The 25,244-nt window shown below is 41.7% G+C and overlaps 2 protein-coding genes and 1 long non-coding RNA gene across 10 annotated transcripts in view; 1 reads left to right on the top strand and 2 right to left on the bottom strand.

Moving 5' to 3' along the window:
- Positions 1-37: 37 nt before the first annotated feature.
- LOC310718614 lies at positions 38-3,946 on the bottom strand. Its single transcript, XR_014531206.1, has 3 exons — positions 2,835-3,946; positions 1,978-2,520; positions 38-1,703 (listed from the first exon to the last, which is right to left on the bottom strand). It is a non-coding gene; the product is annotated as an uncharacterized lncRNA (long non-coding RNA).
- Positions 3,020-22,499, top strand: fam189a2 (family with sequence similarity 189 member A2). Of its 2 annotated transcripts, none has more exons than XM_083527521.1 (11): positions 3,020-3,628; positions 4,514-4,570; positions 11,623-11,733; positions 13,620-13,727; positions 13,864-13,971; positions 14,356-14,486; positions 15,345-15,477; positions 15,651-15,729; positions 18,229-18,366; positions 19,190-19,503; positions 21,034-22,499. In XM_083527521.1, exons 1-11 carry the CDS (start codon positions 3,335-3,337, stop codon positions 21,304-21,306), a joined length of 1,746 nt encoding a protein of 581 aa, XP_083383647.1. In that variant the 5' UTR covers positions 3,020-3,334; the 3' UTR covers positions 21,307-22,499. The 2 variants fall into 2 exon arrangements, with proteins under 2 accessions (XP_083383647.1, XP_083383648.1); XM_083527522.1 differs by having other exon boundaries at positions 19,193-19,503.
- The window catches only part of apba1a (amyloid beta (A4) precursor protein-binding, family A, member 1a), a 60,860-nt gene continuing 57,984 nt past the window's right edge, over positions 22,369-25,244 (bottom strand). For all 7 annotated transcript variants that reach the window (XM_083527516.1, XM_083527514.1, XM_083527520.1 and 4 more), the window contains one exon: positions 22,369-25,203. In XM_083527516.1, the coding sequence (XP_083383642.1) occupies positions 25,132-25,203 (72 nt within the window). In that variant the 3' untranslated portion in view covers positions 22,369-25,131. The remainder of the gene's footprint in view (positions 25,204-25,244) is intronic.

A 25,244-nucleotide genomic window follows, 5' to 3' on the forward strand; every position in this document is an offset into this window, starting at 1 on the left:
GGCATAAAATCCTTAAACTTGTTCGCACAAGTATGTAATAGAAATTGGCTAAAAAAAGTTTAATAAAATAAAAGGTTCCAGCACCTCTGGCACTTGGATCCCTAAATACAGACCCAGAAACAAGATGACAAAATTATGACCTGAGCTGACACAGAAGATAAAAAAAAACACCAGATGAAAAAAATAAAGTCACGATAATACACAAAGAACAACTACAATTAACCAGAAAATGGCAACACTTTTCATCTAGTGTTAAGTTCATATGCTTTCATCGAAAATAGAAGGCACACATTCCTTCAATTTAGCTTTTATTAAGCTTTCTTTCCAAAAAGTAAAACAACAATAAGAAACAAGTTGGGAAAAAAAATTATTTATCCTTCCAGAACTTCTGACATTTCTACTTTTGGCACAGTTTGTGTTCTGGAGCACTCAGGTGTGTTTACATCATTCCAAGGAAAAAGGGCACTGGCCATGACCTTAGAGAAGCAATTGTTCCCTTATAAGGCCATCTACAGATTTACACAATTCACCATTCTACAGTGATTAGGATTGTTTACAAATGGAAAGCATTCAAAATAATTGCCAATTTTCCAGGAGCGGGCATTCCAGCTTATTCTGTCAGAGCAATAATGGTCAAAACTGAAAAGCTACATCATGTACAGTACAGAACTGAACTGTACCAAACACTCAACTGTGTGTTACTGAACTGTTACAACCTGAACTAAATCACACACTCAATACTAATTTCAATTCATACACAGCCATGTCTTCAAGCATCACCCATATTATATTAGAATCATATTATACAGTTTACATGCTGTTTTGTTTCTCTCGATTGCTGCTCTTGCACAACTTTGTGTTTATGTTTACAAATACACTCTTGTTGACAGTACAGTTTTTGTACATTGTACTGTATAACATAGTATACAGTAGGTTCACTGGTCAGTGCTATTATGTTTCGTGTATCTGTCCCACACTGTCTTGTGTTGTCTGTTTACATTGTCTTTTGTCTCACACTGTTTTCACTAGGTTGCACACGATGCACTTTATGTGGTGAGGACAACTTTCTTTAGCTCTGTCCATAGCTCTGTGTACTGTGATGTAGCTCTATGTTGTTTTTATGTAGTACCAGGGTTTTTTAGAAACATTGTCTATTTCCACTGTGTACCACGTCAGCTTTATATGGTTGAAATGACAATAAAAGCCTCTTCACTTGACTTCACGAGACGTGACCTACGGGCACATCAGAAAAGGCCTTAAAAAATTATGGCTTCCAAGGAAGAATGAAAAAAGCCCCTTCTCTCTAAAAATAATATGGTGACATGACTTTTGCAAAATTGCATCTATTAACAATGTACATCACAAGAAACAAATACATCATGTTGAAACCCTGTATATAATATTGGACCCTGTGAATCATGTTAAACACTGAACACCCTGTTAAACACTGTAAACTGTTAAAAACTGTACATCATGTTAAACACTGTATATCATGTTAAACACTACACTGTAAAACACTGTACACCCTGCTAAACCCTATACACTCTGTTAAACACTGTACACCCTGTTAAACCCTATACACTCTGTTAAACACTGTACACTCTGTTAAACACTGTAAACTGTTAAAAACTGTACATCATGTTAAACACTGTATATCATGTTAAACACTGTACACTGTTAAACACTGTACACTCTGTTAAACACTGTAAACTGTTAAAGACTGTACATCATGTTAAACACTGTATATCATGTTAAACACTGTATACTGTTAAACACTGTACACTCTGTTAAACACTGTAAACTGTTAAAAACCGTACATCATGTTAAACACCGTATATCATGTTAAACACTGTAAACTGTTTAACACTAAACACTCTGTTTAACACTGTACACCCTGGTAAACCCTGTACACTCTGTTAAACACTGTAAACTTTTAAAAACTGTATAGCATGTTAAACGCTGTACATCATGTTAAACACTGTACATCATGTTAAACACTGTACATCATGTTCAACATGGTACATCATGTTAAACACTGTACATAATGTTAAACACTGTACATCATGTTAAACATTGTACACTCTATTAAACACTGCAAACTGTTAAAAACTGTATATCATGTTAAACACTGTACATCATGTTAAACACTGTACACTGTTAAACACTGTACATCATGTTAAAAACGGTACACTGTTAAACACTGTACATCATGTTAAACATTGTACATCATGTTAAACACTGTACACTCTGTTAAACACTGTACATCATGTTAAACACTGTACACTGTTAAACACTGTACATCATGTTAAACACTGTACATCATGTTAAACACTGTACATCGTTAAACAATGTACACTGTTAAGCACTGTACATCATGTTGAACACTGTACACTGTTAAACACTGTACATCATGTTAAACATTGTACATCATGTTAAACACTGTACACTCTGTTAAACACTGTACATCATGTTAAACACTGTACACTGTTAAACAATGTACATCATGTTAAACACTGTACACTGTTAAACACTGTACATCATGTTAAACACTGTACATAATGTTAAACACTGTACATCATGTTAAACATTGTACACTCTATAAAACACTGTAAACTGTTAAAAACTGTACATCATGTTAAACACTGTACATCCTGTTAAACAATGTACACTGTTAAACACTGTACATCATGTTAAACACTGTACACTGTTAAACACTGTACATCATGTTAAACATTGTACATCATGTTAAACACTGTACACTCTGTTAAACACGGTACATCATATTAAACACTGTACATCATGTTAAACACTGTACACTCTGTTAAACACGGTACATCATATTAAACACTGTACATCATGTTAAACACTGTACACTCTATTAAACCCTGTACATCATGTAAACATTTTCCCAGTTTTCACACTGTACACCCTGATGAATACTGTACTCCATGTTAAATACTGAACACTGTACACCTTGTAAGCACTGTACATCATGTACATCATGAACATGAACACAGTTGATTTTACAGTGATGGAGTCCAGGCTTGTGGGCCCTGTGCTCCCACTCTCCCCCTCTCCCTCCCTTCTCTTCCTCTCCCCCTCTCCTCCGCCTTTCTTGTTCCAGTGCCCAGAAATGTGAAACGCAAACCGAGCAGCAGGTCACAGCGAGAGGCTATTTTAAACTGTACAGAGCTCCATTCGCTCGGGAAGAACATGGAAGCCGGAGCGAGCGGACTCTCATGTGCAGTTCAGATAAAATGACGGATCCTCGCTGGTCGCTGCGCGGTCACTCAGCGTTTACATTCGGTTGGTTTACGTTGCTCGCGTGTGTCTCATGTCTCTCCCGGTAGTCCTGCCTGGATCGTGTTGTCGTTTAACCGGGGCTACACTCACCCCCCAGTTCGCCGATCCGTCCAGAAGGAGCCGCTGTATGGCCACGGTTCCGTGGCGGATGCGTGGATCAGAGTCGCGGCTTGTGCCGCCTCTGCTGCCCGCGCGCCCTCTGCTCTCCCTCGGGCTGCTGCAGCTGGTGCTCGGCTGCTCCATGGTGGCTCTCTCGTTCGGGGCTCTCTCCCTCAGCAACTCGCCTCCTGTCCGCAATTCCTGTCCGTTTTGGGCAGGGTCATCAGTGAGTGTTCTCCAGGCCTGTTTGTTTATCAGGGTGTAGGGGTGCAATTCTTTTAATTCGACAGATAACGATGGGGTCGAAATGTTCAGTGACCCGTTAATGTGGGCTGGAAAGAGGCGAGGTGAGCTTTATATTCTCCAGAATGATCTAAACCATGTCGGTTATGTGGGTTTTGCTACTGATTTTAAGTCAAACAAGTGTAAAACTTTGTCTTATATGAGTGAAACTAAATCTTGTGGGTTTGTATTTCCTTTGGGTGTATTGGAAAAGGTCCCCAAACCCTGTAGTCAGTTCTGGAGATGTGGATAACAAAAAAAAGGGGTTAAATAGTTTAAGCAGATTTGAAACTATCACATCAAAATCGTCCAGAAAAACAGGAGATCACTTGTACTGTTTATATATATACATATTTGAGCACAGATAAACTCAGTAAAACTTAGTTTTTTTTCAAGATGCTGAATGTGAGTGATGTGGGAACACTGAGTGCAAGAACAAGGCTCTGGTTCTGATCCTGTCTAGAAACAATATTCATAAGATTCACTTCCAAATGATTTAGTGATTCACTTTGTTTCAGTATTTTGTACTAACTTAAACTCTTGTGTAATGCTTTGGTGAATAGTATTCGGGAAATGCCATTCTGGCAGATACACACTAAAGAGCAATTTAAAAACAGGAAGTGGAAGTGGAAGTCCAATAATTATAAAAAAAAATAAAAACATTTAAAATGGGAATTGTGCCTAGTATGTACAAAGCTAGTTGAACTTGTGTATGTGTAGCACTGGCCTGCTGAGACACTGGTTTAACATAAGTACACATAAGACATATTGTAGTTAATCTGCCAGTGCACTGATATATATATATATATGCTGAATTGCTTCTCCGCAGGTTATCCTGTCAGGGATTATTGGCCTGACCACATGGAAGCGGCCCATGCTCCTGTTGGTAGGTTGATCCTAATTTCTTTATAGTCTTTGTCTCTTGGACACAAAGGCGTTTAATCATTGTTGCGGTATTCTTCACCGCTCTGTCACACTGTGTAATTCAAGTCAAGGTTATGTTTTGCAGGATAGTGTGAAGCACAGAATTGTTTATGTGCTCTCGTAGTTTTCCACGAAAAAAAAAAAAAAAAGGGAAAATAGCTGAGCCAGCAATAAACAGATAGTATATCTGCTTTCAAAGACTGCTAACAAAATCTTACACATGGTTAAACCAGTGGAAGATGTTTCTTTAGTATTAAAATGGATATTTGTGTAATGTTCCCTTTTAAATACAAGTAAATTGATTGTGCTCACACTGGGAAATTGAAATCAAATCTAATATGCGAAAATGGATAAGGCACATTTTCTGAACAAATGAAGTGTAATGCAATGAACACTAATCTGTTCCATCATGCACAGCAGAAACCGATAAATAGACAAAACCCAAAATGAATTCATTAATGCTGCATTCTGTTGCCTCTAGCTGTAATTGAGTTGTATATTAAAATAAAAAAAGGCCATTACTGAATAAGTTAGCAACCCATCAGCCTGGCACTGTTGTTTACATGGCAGACATTTTTATTTTATTTCCCTTAAGTACATTTTGAATTTAATGAACCACTAATGTAATGAACTCCTAATGTAGGAATGTAATTACCTTCTGTTTTTTCATTACGTATTTTTTCATTACGTATTTACGTATGTGAGAGCATGAGATTAGAGACAAGAGTAAGTCTTTGCGTCATTGATTAAGTTTGTAAAATATAAAATAAAAAACTTTATATTAATTCTCCTTTAACCTCAGTCCCATGATTAACACTAGCAAGCTTTCAGCCGAGATATAAATCTTTTCACAAACTGTCTAATTTGTCTCTTCATGTCTTTATGTGTTGTGTCAAAGTAGGTTTTAGACCACGAGTGTGTGTGTTCTGGTATTTTTGCCAGCGGGGAAATTTGTACGTAATCCAGGTTATGGCAGGTTTGAAACATAATGCTTTTTGGGCCATGAATAACAAGTCTGTTTATAAAGCTCAGTATTTGGGATTCCTTGAAGCCAGAGTTTCTCATTTAAGTACTATCATAAAGACCTTTAGTGCACATATGCAACAACCTTTATTCTATGTATGCTTCAGAGTAACAGTCATGGAGCTCCTCTTATTCATTTAACACATAGTAAAGTATGGTCAACAAATTGCTGCATATGTATTATGCTATAGTTATTTGTTTATAATAACATTGTGCAAAAAGTTAGAGAACACCATTTTCTTTCCTGACATAGGAAACAAGCACCAGAACCAGATCAGAAGTTACTAAGTTTGCAATAAAATGTACTTAAATATTACAGTATAGACTGAGGCGAGTAACTATGAAGCTAATAAAACGAGGAATTAGGAGACTATAATTGAGCAAGTAAGCTACTGAAGGCAAATCTTAGAACTCTGCACCAAGGCTTAGATTTTGTCAGGGATCCACCAGCCACGCCTTCTCCTAACCCTCATATCCACCCTAGCAGCTCACCTGATTACTAATCATCATCACCTGGGTCACATCAGTCACCACCATATATAAACCCCAGTCGTTCACAGTCTCACCGTCCGTTCTACAGCTTAGGCCTACGAACATTGTGGACTCTCTCACCCTTTGTGTTTACATCACGCTTCATGTGTGTTGGACGTTTCTTTTGTTTTCTGTATTTCTTTTGTGTTTTAGTTCATGCCTGCGTGTTGTTCTGCTTTGCTCTTTCATTTCTTGAGTGACTTAAGTAAACACGTTTCTTGTACATTCAACCTCCGGTTTCCTGCGAGTTCTTGTGCCTGACAGAAGAACGGACCTTTAACAAAACCGAAGGGCAACAGGGAAAGGAGCTAAACCGCGTTACCTTGGTATGGAGGATCAGCCCGCAGCCGCGGCTGATCCTCGCTGACGTCTTCAGCGAGGAGGCTGCTACCAGGTTACCCCCACATCGGCCATGGGACTGTGCCATTGAACTGAAGCCCGAAGCTAAGCTACCGAAGGGACGGATATACCCCTTGGCAGCCCCGGAACACCAAGCGATGGAGGGTTATATCCAGCAGGCCCTCCGTCAGGGTTTCATTACACATTTCTCGCGTGGGCGAGAGCGCTCTGGAGCGCAGCGAGCCCGGCGCTGACGTCATTTGCCGCTTTCACTGGGCATTTCGCCGAGGTCTTTAGCACCGCCCCCGGGGATACCTCAACGGCAGATCAGCTGCTGAACATCCAGCAGGGAACTGACAGCGTTTCGGGTTACAGCCTCCGCTTCCGTACTCTGGCGGCATCTGCTGGCTGGAACGAGAAGGCGCTGCTGGCTGTGTATCGCAGGGGGTTAAACCAAGAGCTCCGGCTGGCAATGGCCACCTTTGATGACACCCTAGGACTAGAGGCGTTTCTTCAGAGATCTATCCGCGTTTCTCAACACCTGACTGCTGGCCGTTTTCCCCTGCACGACCCAGCGCCCGCCATGGCGGCATCAGCAGCTCCATTGCCGGAACCCATGCAACTCGGCTCACAGCGACTATCTCAGCAGGAAAGGGAGCGCCGACGGGCGACTCAGGCCTGCCTCTACTGTGGAGAAGGAGGACATCGCGTGGCCCAATGCCCAGTTAGACCTCCCCGTCGGACGGTGAGTGGTGTCACTCTTACTTCTGACATTACTCATTTGTCCACACTCCAGGTCACCTTAAAAACCCCCGCTCACTCTTTATCTGTCGTTTCTCTGGTCGACTCAGGATCAGCGGGAAACTTCATCTCACAGGCGTGTCTAGAACGCCTCCAGCTACGCCGGCAGCGGGGATCTCAGGAACTAACCGTGCAGACTATCCAGGGACGTCCTTTAGGACGGGGTAAGGTGAAGCACTGCACGCCCCCTATCACCCTCCAGGTCGGAGTGTTACATCACGAGGAAATCCAGCTTCTCGTACTGGAGGATTTGACAGTGGACGTGATCCTAGGTCGTCCCTGGTTAGCCAAACACTCCCCTACTTGTTCCTGGGACCCGTGTGACATCTTGGAGTGGAGCCCCACCTGCCGGCAGACATGCTTACATCCACTCCCGACTCCACCCCGGACCACCTTGACCTTGGCAGCAACTCGAGTTGAAGGAGCAAGACAACCCTCTCAGGTGGAAGTCCCCCAGGTCTACCATGCTTTCTCGGACGTCTTCAGCGAGGAGGCTGCTACCAGGTTACCCCCACACCGGCCATGGGACTGTGCCATTGAACTGAAGCCCGAAGCTAAGCTACCGAAGGGACGGATATACCCCTTGGCAGCCCCGGAACACCAAGCGATGGAGGGTTATATCCAGCAGGCCCTCCGTCAGGGTTTCATTACACAGTCAACCTCTCCGGCGGCTTCCAGTTTCTTTTTTGTGGCCAAGAAGGATGGAGGTTTGCGGCCGTGCATCGACTACAGGGGCTTGAACGCACAGATCTCCCCGCTTCCGTATCCGCTCCCCCTGGTCCCGGCAGCCTTGGAGGAACTACGGGAGGCTCGCGTTTTCACCAAACTAGACCTCCGAAGTGCCTACAACCTGGTGCGCATCCGAGAGGGGGACGAATGGAAGACGGCCTTCATCACTCCCTCAGTCCATTACGAGTACAGGGTCATGCCGTACGGGCTCTCCATTGCTCCAGCCGTCTTTCAGACCTTCATGAACGAGGTTTTCCGTCCTTTTCTCCATCGGTTCGTGATCGTTTACATCGACGACATCCTGATCTACTCACGTACGCTACAAGAACACCATCAACACGTCACCCAAGTCCTAGAACGGCTGCGAGAACACCGACTGTACCTCAACCTCTCCAAGTGTGAGTTTCACCATTCGGAGACGCAGTTCCTAGGTTACTTCATCGACGCAGCAGGCATCAGGATGGATGAGAGAAAAGTGATGGCCGTACGAGATTGGCCGGCCCCCACCACGATCAAGGAGCTCCAAAGGTTTCTAGGGTTCGCTTACTTCTACCGCCGGTTCATAGGAGGTTTCAGCCTGGTTACCGCCCCGCTCACATCACTATTGCGTGGTAAGGCCAAGGTCCTTTCCTGGACCCCGGAGGCACAGAAGGCTTTCGGGGAACTACGCAAGAGGTTCTGTACCGCCCCAGTTCTTCGTCACCCTGACCCTCAGCTCCCGTTCGTCGTCGAGGTGGATGCATCCTCCACGGGAGTAGGGGCCGCCCTCTCCCAGCGTTCAGGGAACCCCCCGCGGCTCCATCCCTGTGCTTACTACTCAAAGAAGTTATCCTCCGCTGAACAGAACTACGACATAGGTAACCGGGAACTCCTGGCCATCAAGCTGGCCCTGGAAGATTGGAGACACTGGCTGGAGGGGGCCGCTCATCCTTTCATAGTCATCACCGACCACAAGAATCTCCAGTACCTCCGCGAGGCCAAGCGTCTAAACCCCCGTCAGGCGCGTTGGGCTCTTTTCTTCACCAGGTTCAACTTTAGCATCACATATCGGCCAGGGTCAAAGAACGGCAAGGCTGATTCGCTCTCCAGGGTCTATGGGCCTGAAGAACCCGTCGAGTCAGGACCGATCTTGCCTCCCACGCTCATTTTGAGTCCCATTGTGTGGGACATGGACGGGGATATTCGCGCGGCCACACGGAGGGAACCCGCGCCCCCTGGTTGCCCCGGAAACCGAACCTATGTGCCACAAGAATGCCGACAGACCCTGCTCAGGTCTGTTCACGAAAACCCAGGCTCGGGGCACCCGGGTCGGAAACAAACCCTACGTCTGGTTCAGGGACGTTACTGGTGGCCCAGGATGAGCAATACGGTGGCGGAGTTCGTCCAGGGCTGCAACACCTGCGCCATGTCAAAGACCCCCCGGCATCTGCCAGTGGGTAAACTCATCCCCCTGCCTATTCCACAACGACCATGGTCGCACATCGGCGTGGACTTCGTCACTGACCTTCCTCGCTCGGGGGGTTATACATGCATCCTAGTGGTCGTCGATCGGTTCTCTTAAGCCTGCCGCTTTGTTCCCCTACAAGGCCTCCCCACAGCCCTGGATACGGCAGAAGCCCTCTTCCATCACGTCTTCCGCAACTTTGGCCTTCCGGAGGAAGTGGTGTCTGACCGAGGTCCCCAATTCACCTCACATGTCTGGAGAGCATTCTTTCGGCTACTGGGGATCGCGGTCAACCTGTCATCTGGGTATCACCCCCAGTCGAATGGCCAAACCGAACGGAGGATCCAAGACCTGGGAAGGTACCTACGGTCATACTGCCACCAGGATCAGGAGGAGTGGAGTCGGTTCTTGCCCTGGGCGGAGTACGCCCAGAATTCATTGCGCCAGGATACAACAGGACTCACGCCTTTTCAGTGTGTGTTAGGGTTTCAGCCCCCGCTGTTTCCTTGGACCGACGAGCCCGCCAATGTACCTGCAGTGGACCACTGGTTCCGGGAGAGTGTTAGGACGTGGGAGGCTGCACACACCCAACTGCGCCGGACAACCAGAGAAACCCAGCGTCATGCTGACGCACGCAGAAGGGAGGCCCCCCAGTACAGGCCCGGAGACTGGGTCTGGCTGTCCACTCGGGATCTGCGACTGCGGCTTCCTTGCAGGAAGCTGAGCCCCCGGTACATCGGGCCATTTCAGATCGAGAGGCAGGTCAACGAGGCAGCTTACCGGCTAGTACTCCCACCGCGGTACCGGATTCACCCCACCTTTCATGTGTCGCTCCTCAAACCTTACACCCCCGTGGACACACTGCGACCCAGGGAAATTGCACCCCCGCCACCGGAGGTGTTGGAGCAGCCCTCGGTCTACTCGGTGAGAGAGATACTGAACTCACGGCGTCGGGGCAGCAGCCTGGAGTATCTCGTGGACTGGGAGGGTTACGGCCCCGAGGAACGGTCGTGGGTGGCGCGGCGGGACGTACTGGACCCTGCGCTCCTGGAGGAGTACCACGCCACTCATCCGTTGCGTCCTGCCCCCCGGGGTCGGGGTCGGCCGCGGCGCAGGGTCAGGGCTTCAGGAGCCGCCTCTGGGGGAGGGGGTACTGTCAGGGATCCACCAGCCACGCCTTCTCCTAACCCTCATATCCACCCTAGCAGCTCACCTGATTACTAATCATCATCACCTGGGTCACATCAGTCACCACCATATATAAACCCCAGTCGTTCACAGTCTCACCGTCTGTTCTACAGCTTAGGCCTACGAACATTGTGGACTCTCTCACCCTTTGTGTTTACATCACGCTTCATGTGTGTTGGACGTTTCTTTTGTTTTCTGTATTTCTTTTGTGTTTTAGTTCATGCCTGCGTGTTGTTCTGCTTTGCTCTTTCATTTCTTGAGTGACTTAAGTAAACACGTTTCTTGTACATTCAACCTCCGGTTTCCTGCGAGTTCTTGTGCCTGACAGATTTGCATACAGAACAACTTACAAAAAAAGAAAAGAAAAAATAAAGGGCAGGTACAAATACTGATCAGCCTGAAGCAGGAGTTTGACGGAAAACAGCAGCAACAAGAAGCAAGGAACATTTAGCAAGCAAAACTTAATGTTAAAACTTGATTAAGTATTTGAAAACAAAGCCAGTCTGTCTAAATCAGGTTGTTCTCACTGACTCAAAACATGGCAATTAGCATATAATGAGTTGCAAATCTATAAAATATATGTAAAGGATAACATATTTTGCATTCTATTATTCCATATATTAAATAAAGAAATGCCACACAAAGTTCATCTCGGTTTGAAATTTCATTACAATTTCTGACCGTTCAAATCAGATTTTCTGGACTTTGTCGTCATTTGGTGTGTGGCTTGTCTCATGCTCAAAAACCTGGCCTAAACATGCACAAAGGCATGTCTGTGTTGTTACTATAACAACCAGTGTGGATAAGCAAATGTAGTTACAGTCAAATGAAATGCAGATTTATTGTCTTAATTTGCACTAATGTCTAAACACTGAAATAGTATCTGTGGTATTGGTTATTGATAACTTTGTCTCCTGACACCCCGCCCTCTTTTGTCTATTTATCTTTGTCTGTGTTAGGTGAATTTGTTTGTGTTGCTGTCCATGGTGTGTATCCTGCTGAACCTGGCAGGCTTTATCCTCTGCTGTCAGGGAGCTCAGCTGGTGTCCAGCACCATCCACTGTCAGCTGGTGAGAGCTGAGACCTTTTAGTGATGCTCTAATGCACAACATATTAGGATCATAACCTCTGTGCACCACAACCACACCAACATTGTTTTTATTTTTACACCAACATGCTAATTAAAAGCATAAAAGAAAAGCTGATTTGGCCCTGGTGAGGGTTAAAATATTTAAAACCTTTGCAGAATTGCCAGACTTGGCTTAACAGTAAAAGAAATCATAAAAATATGGGGTAAACCTCTTTCTTCTATATTTATGCTGTGAGATTTAAATGGGTCAGAGCAAATGGAGTAGAATAACTAAACCATAACAGCTTCCAAGCTCCAAAATAGAGTGTGAATTTCTATCTGCTTCTTCCTGAAACTGAGCTTTTATAGCTTTGGGCTTCTGCAACAGCCCCCTCCCCTCTCTCGAGTAAAGAAGACTCCTGGCCTCACCATCTGCTTCCGAATCAGGTGCTCTGTGCACATGTGTTCGGTTTCGGACATTTTCAGAGCCTGAGGTCTGAATCTTAACTGGGTTGCCGTGTCCTTTTCAATAAGACTCTACTCTCCTTGTGTAGTAACACTGTTCCACTGTATTCTTTACATTGTGAAATCTGCCCAAGAAGAATACCTTACAGATCAGTTTTAGTCAAAAAGGATCCTTTTGTTTCTTATGTGTCTTATCTAAAGTATCAGCCTTTATATACTCATATATGATTTAAGTACCTGTATAATGTCTGTACACTGTCTATAGGCAGACAGGCCCTTAACAAATTGAAGAAAAAGAAAAATTAATTTTGAAGTAACTTTCACATGGCAAAAGAATATCCTGGAAATATACTGGCCAGATGAACACTTCATTTTGAACATTATTTCAAATAACCCCCCCCCCCCCCCCACACTACTTGTTAATTCTACCATAATGTTTCTTAGGGGTTGAACTCTGGTGACTGGAAAGGTCATAATATATTAATTACATCACCTTTATACTCATTATACAGTCCATTGAGGCTTTGTACCCTGTGAACGGGGGCATGGATATCTATATTAAGATGAAAGTGTTTCATTGCAGGATACTGGTGATCAGTCAGAATAACCTCTAGTGATCAAAAGCCCCTCAGAGCAAACCGGAGCCACTGGCTTTTCTTTTTATTTGTCCATAGTATAAAAAAAAAAAAAAGACTTGAATATATAACACACTTATTAAGAACATCTTATTCATTTTTATTACTACATTATCTATGTAAAGCTGCTTTGAGACAATGTTCATTGTTAAAAGCGTTATACAAATAAAAATGAATTGAAATGAATTGAAGATATGTATTTGTATTTTCACAAATATGAGTGAGTGAATGAGTTTGCTCTGGGTTTTCTGTTTTTCCTCCCACTTTCCAAGCTTGTCCATAGGGGGATTAGCCATGGTAAATTACCTCAGTTATTAATATGTGTGTAAATGGTGCCCTGTTATGGATGGGCATCCCATCACGTGTAAATTCCGTCCTCACACTCAGTGTTTCAAGGACAAGCTCCTGGTCCACCGTAACCCTGATGAGAACCCAGAAGATAAATAAGATAAATGATTGAATGTTGTTAATGAAGATTTATAATTTAACATGTAATTAATGATTATTACATTGAAATGTAAAAGATAGAGCATATTAGCAAGCTCGCTTTAAACAGTGGACATTGACCCAAAGCAGCTAAGTTTGCTCCTTCTAATTTTGAGTTTGTCCCTAATGAGCAAGCCAGTGGTGAATGTGGCATTAAAAAACTCCCTGAGAAGCAATGAGGAAGAAACCTTGAGAGGAACCAGACTCAAAAGAGAACCCATCCTCATCTGGATGGCAATGAATGGTGTATGTGAACCTTACCTGTTACACACTAATGGTGTATGTGAATCTTGTATTGCAGGATGGTGATATCTGTAACTGCTGCTCCGAGAGCCCTAAGTGTCAAGACGAGGAGGTGATCAAGATTTATGCGAGACACTCATGTGCATCGATGAGAGTGTTGCTCAAGGTTTGGGCTTTATTAGTAATGCTACATTACTTCTCTGCTCCTTATTAGGGATTTTGCATTACTGTAATACATTTGAGAGTTCCAATTTTCTGCATGGACTTTGACTGTGCTGACTGCTCAATATTCTGTATTGCAGAAGGTTCTGTTTGCACTGTGTGCGTTAAATGCGCTGACCACAGTAGTGTGTCTGATTGCAGCTGCACTCAGGTACCTGCAGATCTTCTCCACCAGACGGCCCTGCATGGTAAGAGCCCATAGAGATAAAGTGATTAGTTAGCGTCTCTTTTTGCATAGAGTGTAAATTTGTGGAAAACTTTGGCACAGAACAGATATCAACACAACCACCAAAAACTGAAACTGAGAATGTAAGGTAAAAGAAGGGAACCTTGTGATCGTTTTTGTTTTACTTGTAATGTAGCTGTCTCTCTTTTTTACCTACAATTGTGCATTCTACCTTAACCACTCTAGGCAATTTCTTTGACACTAAGATTTCCATACCACAGTCATATGTTCAACATTGTTTGACACAAGATTCACCAGGCACACTGGCTATTGTTCATGGTCATGTGCTAAGTCAGACCCAATGAGAAAGTGCTGCTATGTATGAATATGTTTTCATCCTTGGCAGGAAGAGCCACGGAACATTGCAGTGGAAGAAGAGCAGCCACACATTCCTGATCCTGATGACTTTGTTCCACCGGCACCACCTCCTTCTTACTTTTCCACCTTCTACTCCTATACACCACGACTGGCTCGCAGGTAACGGAGCAGCAGGACACTCACTCCCTAATCAGCTTTCCTGCTTTTATGGCAAGTTGAGGTCATGAGGTCATGATAAGTTTCATTCCGAGTTGGGCTGTTGCTCTGACAAAATTCTGGCAAACATGCAAAGAAAAACAATATATATATATATATATAGTCATAATAAAGTTGTAAGTTGCTCAAGCGTTAATAGAAACTAACTGTGTTAAAAATAGTTTTCCTAAAGATATTAACTGGTGTCAAGTTATTCAGCAGTTTTTTTTTGGATTCTGGGTGAAAAAGTGCCTCTATTTTACAATCTATATACCAAAAAAGTATACTAATATTGAGTCAAGGTATATTTGGTCAGTTTTGTTACTTGGATATAATAAAGGAACTGTGAGAGTTGAAATTCTTTGCCCTGAGGGTATGCAAATATTTGCATTTTACTGTACCCACTATGTACTGAAACAATATACAGTTAGAAATTGTTCCATAACTGGTACATGTTCTCATGTAGATCAGTACAATAGCCATGCTGCACTTGTCTTCTTTCTCTCATATAAAACCCCCACATACATTCACACACACACACACACACACACACACACACACACACACACACACACACACACACACACACACACACACACACACACAGTGTAGGAGGTGTCACCACCAAACAAAGCAAGAACAACCTCTTAAAATGTTGCAAGCTGTGGAACAGATCGAGAGAGCTTAGCAAATGCTGCAATGCGTGAGATGAACCAGTTTTACAAGGCAGATGTTAAACCTGGCAATGAACACCAGGAACTGCCTTCTGCAGCTGCTGCCAGAGGTTTTTAGGAAGCATATTTTGTCTGTCTGTTACTCCAGGATGTTTGGTGACAGTGTGATCCCACTGCCTCACATATACGGGGCGAGGATTAAAGGTGTGGAGGTTTTCTGTCCTCTTGACCCTCCTCCGCCCTATGAAGCTGTAGCAGAAGGGCAGGCCGACTCATCGCAGGTAAACACGTCTAATAATTTGCTACAAATGAGCCTGTATGCGGTAGTTTGAAGTAATGAATTATTTTAAGCTGACCTCTTATTAGTTTCAGCACTTCCCAAGCAAAGGGTGTTGCAGTTTATATTGGCAGGAGAAATCAAGCCCGCTAACTGACCCTCTATGTATATATTTAGGTGCAGGACCCTGAGGTTCAAGTGACAGATCTGACCGAGGCGGTGTCACACTGCTCTGAGACAGACACAGCCTGCGATGGTGAGCAATACCCATTACAATATCATATGCTGTCTGTGTCATTGAGGCCATCACAGGATTAATAATCCATCCTGAACATTTTACACAGTCTAGGACCAATTAAATATGATTTTCTCACATAGTGAAGGTCAAGCTGTTAGATAGACCTAAGCTTATGCATTTCAGTCAGTGCAGAGAGCTGTCAATGTGAAAATGATTATTCAATTTAAATTGAATACAATGATATTTATATAAACTGTAAAGTTTTGGTGAGTCTGATAAGTAAAAAAAAAAATCACGTTTGAAATCAAAGAGATTTTTCTTTATGCAGATTTTCCAAAGTGAACATTAACAGGTCTTTTTCTGCATTTTTTTTTTTTTTACAATTTTATGCACTGTGCTGCTGTTAGATGGTTGGCTGCTTGAATAACTCCATAAACGAGAAGTTCCTATTAAAGTGAATGATGATTAACTGATTAACTGTATTTGTGTGCTTTCCCCTATGTTTGGGTGACTGCTCTTTGTTCTACTTGAGGCACAAACAGTAACTGTACATCTACTTAAATAAGGTTTTAAAAAAACTGCCTCAATGCCAGAAGTTGACTTGTGATTACTGGAGTCACTGGAGTATCATGTAATTCTGTTCATGTAACAGTGCTCATGGGCAGAAATTGCTTATTATATCAGCACGTATGCTCTGCTCTGTAAATAAGCCGTTGCTATAAGTTCACATTCGCGTCACAGGTTCTTTATGTCACCAGTATCAGCTTCCCATCTCCATGCTCTGGTTTTATGTATACATAGGTGCAGACCAATAAACAAGTGACCTGATAAATCCCACAGGAATTAACATGAAACTACATTTGCCTTTTATTTTTTAACACACTGAGCATGTGCTTGGCTTATAGTATAGCTCTCAAAGCTTTTATGGTTCTCTGCTTCATTTTGACTTGGTAGCAGTGACCTATTTATAATCAGTGATCACTGTAAAATTTCCCATGGGATTAGGATTGGTTGGAAAGTTTACTCTGTATGTACAGAACAATGTTATTATTAACCTTGTAAACTCCCAGGACATATCAGCACTCGGATTTATATTCTCCACTCTTTTCTGTTAAATTTACTGCAGTAATTAAATCCTTCATATTTATTACTGAATAATAAACCAGGTTAAGGTTTCCCAAATACTTAAATATTGCAGTTAATGTATATTAATTTGACAACAAACATTGTCACAAAAGCAGTTTTATAGAAATCCAGGTGCAGATTTCGGTCCCTAATGATAAAAGTGAGAATTAGCAGCAGTAAGAAAGACTCCCTTAGGAACCTTGATGGGAATCTCACATAAAAAAACATCCTCTTCTTAATAGTGGGATTATATATCATTACTATTTTAGAGTTGTTTGCTCAAACAGTGAACAAGCATATAGTATGTAGGGCCTCAGGGTGAATCAGTCCATCCCAGATGGCAAAAGGAACCACAGCAGTGGATGGGTAAGATTACATGAGGAGGTATGAATCTATTATTGTAGAACATGACGTACAAACAGTGAGTCATACCAGCTTAACGGTGTGCAATTTAGCATTATCTTGCTGAAATATGCAAAGCCTTTCAGGAAAAAGACGTCTGAATGGAAGCATTTGTTGCTCTTAAACCTGTCTTTACCTTTCAGTAGTGATGAAACCTTTCCAGATGTAAAAACTGACCATTCCATTGGCACTAATGCACCCCTATACTATCAGAGATGCATGCTTTTGAACTGACCGCTGATGACAAGCCGGATGGTCCCTCTCCTCTTTAGTCCATGTGTCCATGGTTTCCAAAAATAATTGTACATTTCCCTCAGTACATTTTAAATGAGTTTTGGAAAAAAGAAGACGGTGACATTTCTTGATCATGTTCACATATGGCTTCTTCTTTGCATGATAGTGATTTAAATCTGCATTTGTTGATGACATGGCAAACTGTGTTCACAGACACGGATTTCTGGAGCTGTTTCTGAGACCATACATTAATTTCCATCACATACTGTTTTTAAATGACATGCATGTAATGTCACAGTCGTGAGGGTCTCCGGTATTTATTTTTTCCCTTGTCCCTTGTTTTTTACGATAATATGCTCTGTAGATGACACGATATTCAGGGTCTTCATTATGTTGAGGAGCATTATTATTGATTAGAATTAAGTGTTTTCCTCAATATAATGGTACATTTGCTCAGTTTAAACATTTGATATGTTTTCTATGTTCTATTGTGAATATGGGTTTATGAGATTTGCAAATCATTGCATTCTATTTTTAATCACATTTTACATTTCCCACCCATTTATTATTTTTTTTTTTATGGAATCGGGGTTGATGATACCCCATATCAAAATGCTCACTTTTAAGAGTAACCGAATTCGAACATTTATTTGAGTTTGAAATACATGTGAAGGACACATAGATACATATACAGTTATTAAACACTATGCTGAGAATGAATATTATTTTGTAAATGAGATGTTTGTTGTCACTCAGACAGGTGTATGCAGACAGCCGTGTTGAGTTCCTCACCTCCCTCACAGTCCGTCACAGCATCGAGCAGCAGAAAGCCACGTAGACAGAGGCATCGCAGATCCAACAGTGACCCTGTTCTCCTGGACCTGACTGCTAAAGGTATTTTAGGCTGTGATGTATAGTTTCCACTTTCTGTCATTCTTTATGGAGGAAGTTAAGACCTTAACTGAGACCCAAGTGCTTAGTAATGAGTTACATTTATTAGCACATAACCTGAAGGGCAACAGGTTTATTGGCAAAGCAGATTAGGGCCTATTTTCATTTTGGTTTATCTTTAGTGTGTGTGTGTGTGTGTGTGTGTGAGGGTGTCAGACCCTGAACTCTCTCACACACACACAGACACACACACATTGAAAGCACTCACAGTATATCCTGCCCCCTCCATGTCTGTCAGCAACTTCATTAGAGCTATTTTAAATATAGAGCTGCCTTTCTCTTTCAGGAACTCTGTGCTGTCTGTGCACTCAAAAGCCTGACGTGTGGAACAATATGCGTGGGTTGTGACCCTCATCAGAAAGACGTCTATAAATTACTGAGAAAAAAAAAATCCTGTCATTGACGTCGTTCCTGCTTTTCCTCTGCCTTTTGGCTTTGTACAAGATTTCTTTTTAAACCTGATGTTTATTCATACCAGTAATGTAAAGGATTGGCATGAAACAGAAATGAAATCTTGTACTACTAAGATAAGAAGAGAAAACTGGTTGAGTTGACACTGATTTATATTTGTGTTAGAATTCTCTCAGATTTTCTCTCAGGGATTATTAAATCACTCTTTACTCATGTTTCACACGTGACTATGACTCAAGCTAGCCGAGTTTCTATTTATGCATACTGAAGTTTTGCTTAAATCATTTTTTTTTTTTTTACACAATGGTTCATTTCCTCACTCTTCTCTATTTCACACTTCCATCCTTTCCCCCAGCAGTAATGAGTTGTGAGGCAGCCACACAGACGGAAGTAGGTCCTACGCCTCCTGTGGGGTCAGGGCCTGAGACAAAGCATCCGGTTGTCACTATGCGGCGGGGGAGGGGCCATCGCCGACCACGGCCATCCTCCATGGTGGACTATCAGAGCTACAGGCACACCAAGCTGCTGGTGGCGCGTTTCCTGCAGCAGCAGTCACCGTGTAGCCTGATGCCGGAAGTGCAAGAGCTGATCAACAGCATAAAGAGCGTGCTGCGCTCTGATCAGGAACACATGGAGGAGGCAGTGCGCTGTGCCACCTTTATCCAGCAGGTCTCACATACACTCACATTATATTACAACATTTTGTGTGTCATTTTATCACAGATCTAACACATGATTGGTTATTCTGGAACCATAATTCTTTAAGTGGCGTGTGTGAAGCATAAACAAAAGGTTAAGTCTCTCATAACGCAGCCTGTTTGACTGGTCACATGAATTGAATGGGTTTAATCCAAACATCAACAACTCAAAAAGCAATCAGTATCTCAAATCGTATTAAAACCTGTTCCGTGAGTAAAAAAATCAGGACCATGGCCCTAATAAAAAGCTCCATGGCACTAATAAATAGCCAACATATGAATGTACACATTTAAAAAATGACTATTTGTTCATAACAGAAAAGTGTAACTTTAAAAAGTGTAACACTCTAATCAGGCATAAATTAATGACCACCTGCCCAATATTGTGTTGGTCCCCCCAAAACAGTCCCGACCAGTTGAGCTTTACAGCATTTACTTCTTCAGCTATTTGAGCTACAGGAGCTCGTCTGTTGGATCGGACCACACGGGCTAGCCTTCGCTCCCTACGTGCATCAATGAGCCTCGTCCGCCCATGACCCTGTTACCTGTTCACCACGGTTCCTTCGTTGGACCACTTTTGATATATACTGAACACTGCAGACCGGAAACAGCCCACAAGAGCTGCAGTTTTGGAGATGTTCTGACCCAGTTGTCTAGACATCACAATTTGGCTCTTGTCACACTCACTCACATCATTACGCGCGGCCATTTTTCCTGTTTCTAACACATCAACTTTGAGGACAAAATGTTCCCTTGCTGCCAAATATATACCACTCACTTAACAGGTGCCATGAGTAAGAGATAATGAGTGTTATTCTATCACCCATTAATCGCAACTTAATCACACATTTTTATCTGTACTAAATTTACCTTAAATTAATACTTTTCACATTTGTAATACACTAATCAACATGGGCATGCTTTATGCAAATGTATGTTTATTATTAGTGAAACCAAACTCAACATAGAGCATGAAGACAAAATATACTTGTAACTGTTTTAAAGTAATGATTGCGTTTTAAATTATGTAAATCACCAGGACACCAAGCGGAACTTTTGCTATGTTTCCACACGGATGGTTTCAGTTGCGGGATGTGTGCATCATGGAGAAATTTGAGACTTGGCGTATCAATAAAACAAATGTGTACTAATTATATTTTTTTATACTCATTTTTATATCTAAGTAAAGAAAAGACATTGTGAATAAATGTTTGTTGCGTTGAAGGTTTTAATTTCACCTGTTTATTTATATTTAAACTATATTTAAATATATCTTTATATTTATAAAAATGTAAACAAAAATTTGCACGCCATTAATCATGCAGTAATAAAATTAGTACCGTTTTGACTATATTTCTGTATGTATAGTCTAGGTCACTTTTACACTTTTTAAAGTGGTCCTTTTGTGCAAAAAGGTATATTATGGTAGGGGGAAGAAAAAAAAACTCTATAAAAGTTATTCTTACTAAGCAAATTCTAAATTTTCGGCATTACCGTGCAGGTGATGAGCGTCCCAGAGAGTGGACAGGCGCGGGCATCGAGTTCCACACAGAGGCAGCCAGACTGCACGTCCCAGACACTGCCTCTGCGCAAGCGCCCGGGTCTCCTCCACCTGCGCAGCTGTGGAGACCTCAGTACCTTTACGTGGGCAGAGCTGCAGGTCTGTGGGCAGGGCAGACCGAGCTCCAGGACAGGTTTTCGGACTGGAACCCGCCGGCTGGCGCAGGAGCGACCACACAGCCTGATAGGTGTCTCAAGAGAAACCATTATCTAATATCTGAAAGAGCCTTTTCTGTGTGTACTGGAGTCGAGTGATTCTGTATGTGATGCAAAGCTTCGAGAAAGCAGAAGTTATAGAATTTTTTCTTTTTTTTCTTTTGATAATTTTTTTTTATTACAAGGATGTTTGTGTTTGTAGAGTTTTAATTTTTATAGATTTGAGTTTTTAATGTTGTATATAAAGCTGAGTTCTGCACTGCAATAAACAGCACTGGAGCCACTAATGCTGGATATTAAACCTGTAATAGATGCACTGCTTCCCAGAAAACTTTGTTACTTTGTTAAACAGACACAATATAAAGATGGAAAATAAAACTGATATTATACTTGTTATGGATACTGACTTTAGTGTGAAAAGTCCAATCACTGAATTGTATTGTTGATTTTATTTATATTGATTGATATTGTTTTATATCATCATAGATGAACAAACACAAACAGATTTTGTCTAAAGAACCTTAAATCCAGATGGCAGCAACTCAATTATTATTAAACCAATTTTAAACCAAAGCTAACGTGCTAAACAAGCAGACAGTGTACTCCTGCAACGCCCCCTAGTGCTCTAATCACTGTTGGTTCAAAATACAAATTAATTTGTCGTTTTATTATATTTAAAATATGTAGCATTTAAAAGATGATCTGCAAATTATCATTTTCTATTTCCAACAAAGCTGATAACTATTTAGAACTTTGAAAAATATAAGGCCCTAGAAAAACTATAATTTCTATAATGTGACATGCAAGTTTTTAATAATTGTATGAATTTATCCACCTGCCTTGGAGTCATATTTGTATGTTTTGCTTAAATTTTTTAATTCAATGTGTTTGAATTCAATTAGTGCATTGAAAGAAAAATAGCCTAATTGGGAAATTAGTATTAGGATCAGTCTATCAAGTCTTTATAGCTGATGATTCTGTGTGTCCAGTCCCCTTATCAGTACAAATCTAAACTACAAGGGCAGAGTACAGTTTTATTAGTTTTGTTTGAAGCCCGTGGAAAGAATCTCCTCCTGGGATTGAGGAAAACACACAAAAAAAGGAATCTTGTGTATATATATTTTCTCATTAAGTCATTTATTGTCGTAAATACTGTTACAAACATTCCTGCTATGGCGTAGGAATGTGGCTCAATGATTCATCACAGAAAAAGCTCGCAAATAAATAAACATTGCCATTACTTTACAGAAAGTATTTTTTTCTTCCTATTTCTTCACTATATAGACAAACATAGATATAAGTTTAAATACATTCAGAGCGAGTGCATAAGAAACACTAGTCAAACCCACCATCTACTCTCGTCTTTATCTTCTAATTAGAACAACACCAGGCCCTGTGTTAATTTTCGCAGTACAGACACGAGTGTGGACGTCACATCTATGTGTTCAGTGTGTGTCGCGGGGATTTTTAGTCCTGACTGCGTCTCACCAATAGGCAGCACATACTGTGATTCTGTGATTTGATTTCAGCATGTAAAACCAAAGCCAACATCATTAAAGCTTGCATATATGTGGCCTTGTTTGTATGAACAGAACTGCACTATTATAGACTTCCATATTTCAATCGCTGAATAGGTTCTGCAGTACAATTTGACTTTGACCATGTTAACTGCAGCTCAGTTAAGTGCGTCACACTCCAGCTCAATGCTGTCATACTGACATGGACATGTTGACAGTTTTAATGGGTTTGCTGTCAACACGTCCTAGAAGCAGAAGGAAATCCTTTTGTAGAGATAAAGAGAGCACCGCACGAGTCCAGTCCTCTTGCCACCTGCCTTGCAAATTCGGAAAAAAGGTACATACTGTATATACACGATCACTGGATGTGTATACTGAAATGAATGTGCGTATATAAATATATATTTATATGCAGTTATGTAGCTGGTTTTGTTTTACAGTGAAGTCATTTTGCCGTCACACGTTTTCACACCCACTACTAGCATGAACGCATACCAAAGACATGATTAAGACCATGCTTAAGAAAAGTACCGTGACGCCGTCCTGCTTGTGTGTTTGTGGAAATGACAGCAGTCGTAAGGCTGGGATTTTTTGAGATGAGACGCAAAGCAGTGTGTGTGTGTGTGTGTGTGTGTGTGTGTGTTTGTTTGCGTGTGTACAAGAGCCACGTTTGGGTATATGACACGAACTTGCTGCAGCAATATCGTGGCTTGTGATCGTGAATGACGGATTCTATCCATGGTACCACTGACATCACAATGCTTCATCTTCCTGTTGAGGACATATGCACCTATATACCGATACTGATATATACTATACCGATACAATGTCATTTTACTGCATCATTAGTATTGTATCGTCTGTGATTAAGTAGAGATCATCCAGGGCAGTGAAAGACGCTCAGTCTGCATAAGTGAGAGACTCCTACCCTGGGGAGAACTCTTAGTCTATCACATTTATAAGGATGGAACATTAGAGAACTCGTGGCCAACCACTATCCAATGCAAATTCCTGATTCTTGAAAGCTGAATTCTTGAATTATGGTTTAATCAAGAGCATCAATTGTTATTTTTACTTTAAACTAAAGAACTAAATTCATACTTTTCAAAGACAGACCAGTATATCACTTCTAACCCTTTACACACATACAGTATTTCTTTAAATAATGTTTCAAGTATAAATATTTTTTCAAACCAAAATAAAATACTTAGTACACAGAATTATCCTTAAATATAAAGAATCAATAAGAAAAATTTGCCAAAAAAAAAAAAAAAAAAAAAGAACAATATGATCTGTACACTAGAAAATAGTGGAAATGATTCCGTTGCAAATTTAATCAAACGAGCAAACAAACTAAAAATTGGTCACAATTCTAAAACTTGTATATAATTTTCACATTTTTTTCCAACAAAGTAACTAAATTCTAATTCTGACTAAATTTGGTCTTAACGTCCCACCAATAGACAAATCCTGGAATAAGAGCTTTCGTTTGTCTGTGCTGTATCTTGATGTGATCAGCTCTGAGGTGTTTGTGTCTCGCATTACTATTTTAAGGCATTAATAGTCCATGTTGTGCATTATATCATTCAGTGGTGTGTCATTCGATCAAAAGAAGTGGAAACTCGTTATTATCAAATTGATGCTGTCAACTAGACTCGAATGACAATTGTACTTAGTTCAATATTTCAGTAGTTTGTCAAATAAATCTATACTGAGATTCTCAATGGATCATTTCTTAACATAGGGGTGTCCGACTATCAAAAAGAAAACGGCAAGAACCTCTTTGTGTGTGTGAGACCACAGAGCACACGGTTCTGTTTACTCTAATTAGCATTTACTCTGAGAAATGCACACTTAGAGCCTGCAGCCCCTCAGAAATGTTCAGTCTGCTCCTCCACACCCTGGCTAACAGCTGCTCGTTTAGAACTTGAGTGGAAGAGAATAAAGCTGGAATGTCTGATGGTTGCCAGGTTCAAATAAATCACATGTGGGGGGGAAGAGAAAGAGAAAGATTTCCACAAATAACGTCAAACACGCTGCTTGTACATACTGCATGGCCAAACAGTGTGAAATAATATAGAGTGTAAATTTCTATCGGGAGAATTCCGTGTCGTGGAGCTCTTTCTTTCTGTGCCTGGTTCAGCTTTTTTTACCTGGGTGAGAACACGGGTGCCGAAGTAGAGAAGTAGGCTGAAAGCCTTGTGCTGACAGGAGGTGGACAGCCAGTAGGAAGAAGGTGAATCATTGTGGATAAATAGTGGTCATGGATTCACATAATCATGAGTCCATAGGATAGAGATCAGGGTGAGGTGAGGTGGAGTGAGACGAGGTGAGGTCAGGAGGTTGAGGGGTATTCGTTGAGGCTTTTAGATGTAAACTGGCTGCTCCTGGGCTGTCAACAGGCGGTACATGGCAGCAGGCATTGTCTTCATGTGAATCTGTTTCGAGACAAAACAGAAGGCACTATTAGACATTATAC

Source organism: Silurus aristotelis (genome assembly GCF_946808225.1).
Source record: "Silurus aristotelis genome assembly, chromosome: 23".
Lineage (NCBI taxonomy): Eukaryota > Metazoa > Chordata > Actinopteri > Siluriformes > Siluridae > Silurus > Silurus aristotelis.

What these genes read in the sequence shown, in the direction of transcription:
- fam189a2 (XM_083527521.1), top strand. Translation starts at nt 3,335, where the DNA reads ATGTCTCTCCCGGTAGTCCTGCCTGGATCGTGTTGTCGTTTAACCGGG. An exon ending in AGCGGCCCATGCTCCTGTTG is followed by an intron (nt 4,571 to 11,622) that starts GTAGGTTGATCC and finishes TGTCTGTGTTAG; the next exon opens with GTGAATTTGTTTGTGTTGCT. An exon ending in CCTGGACCTGACTGCTAAAG is followed by an intron (nt 18,367 to 19,189) that starts GTATTTTAGGCT and finishes CCTTTCCCCCAG; the next exon opens with CAGTAATGAGTTGTGAGGCA.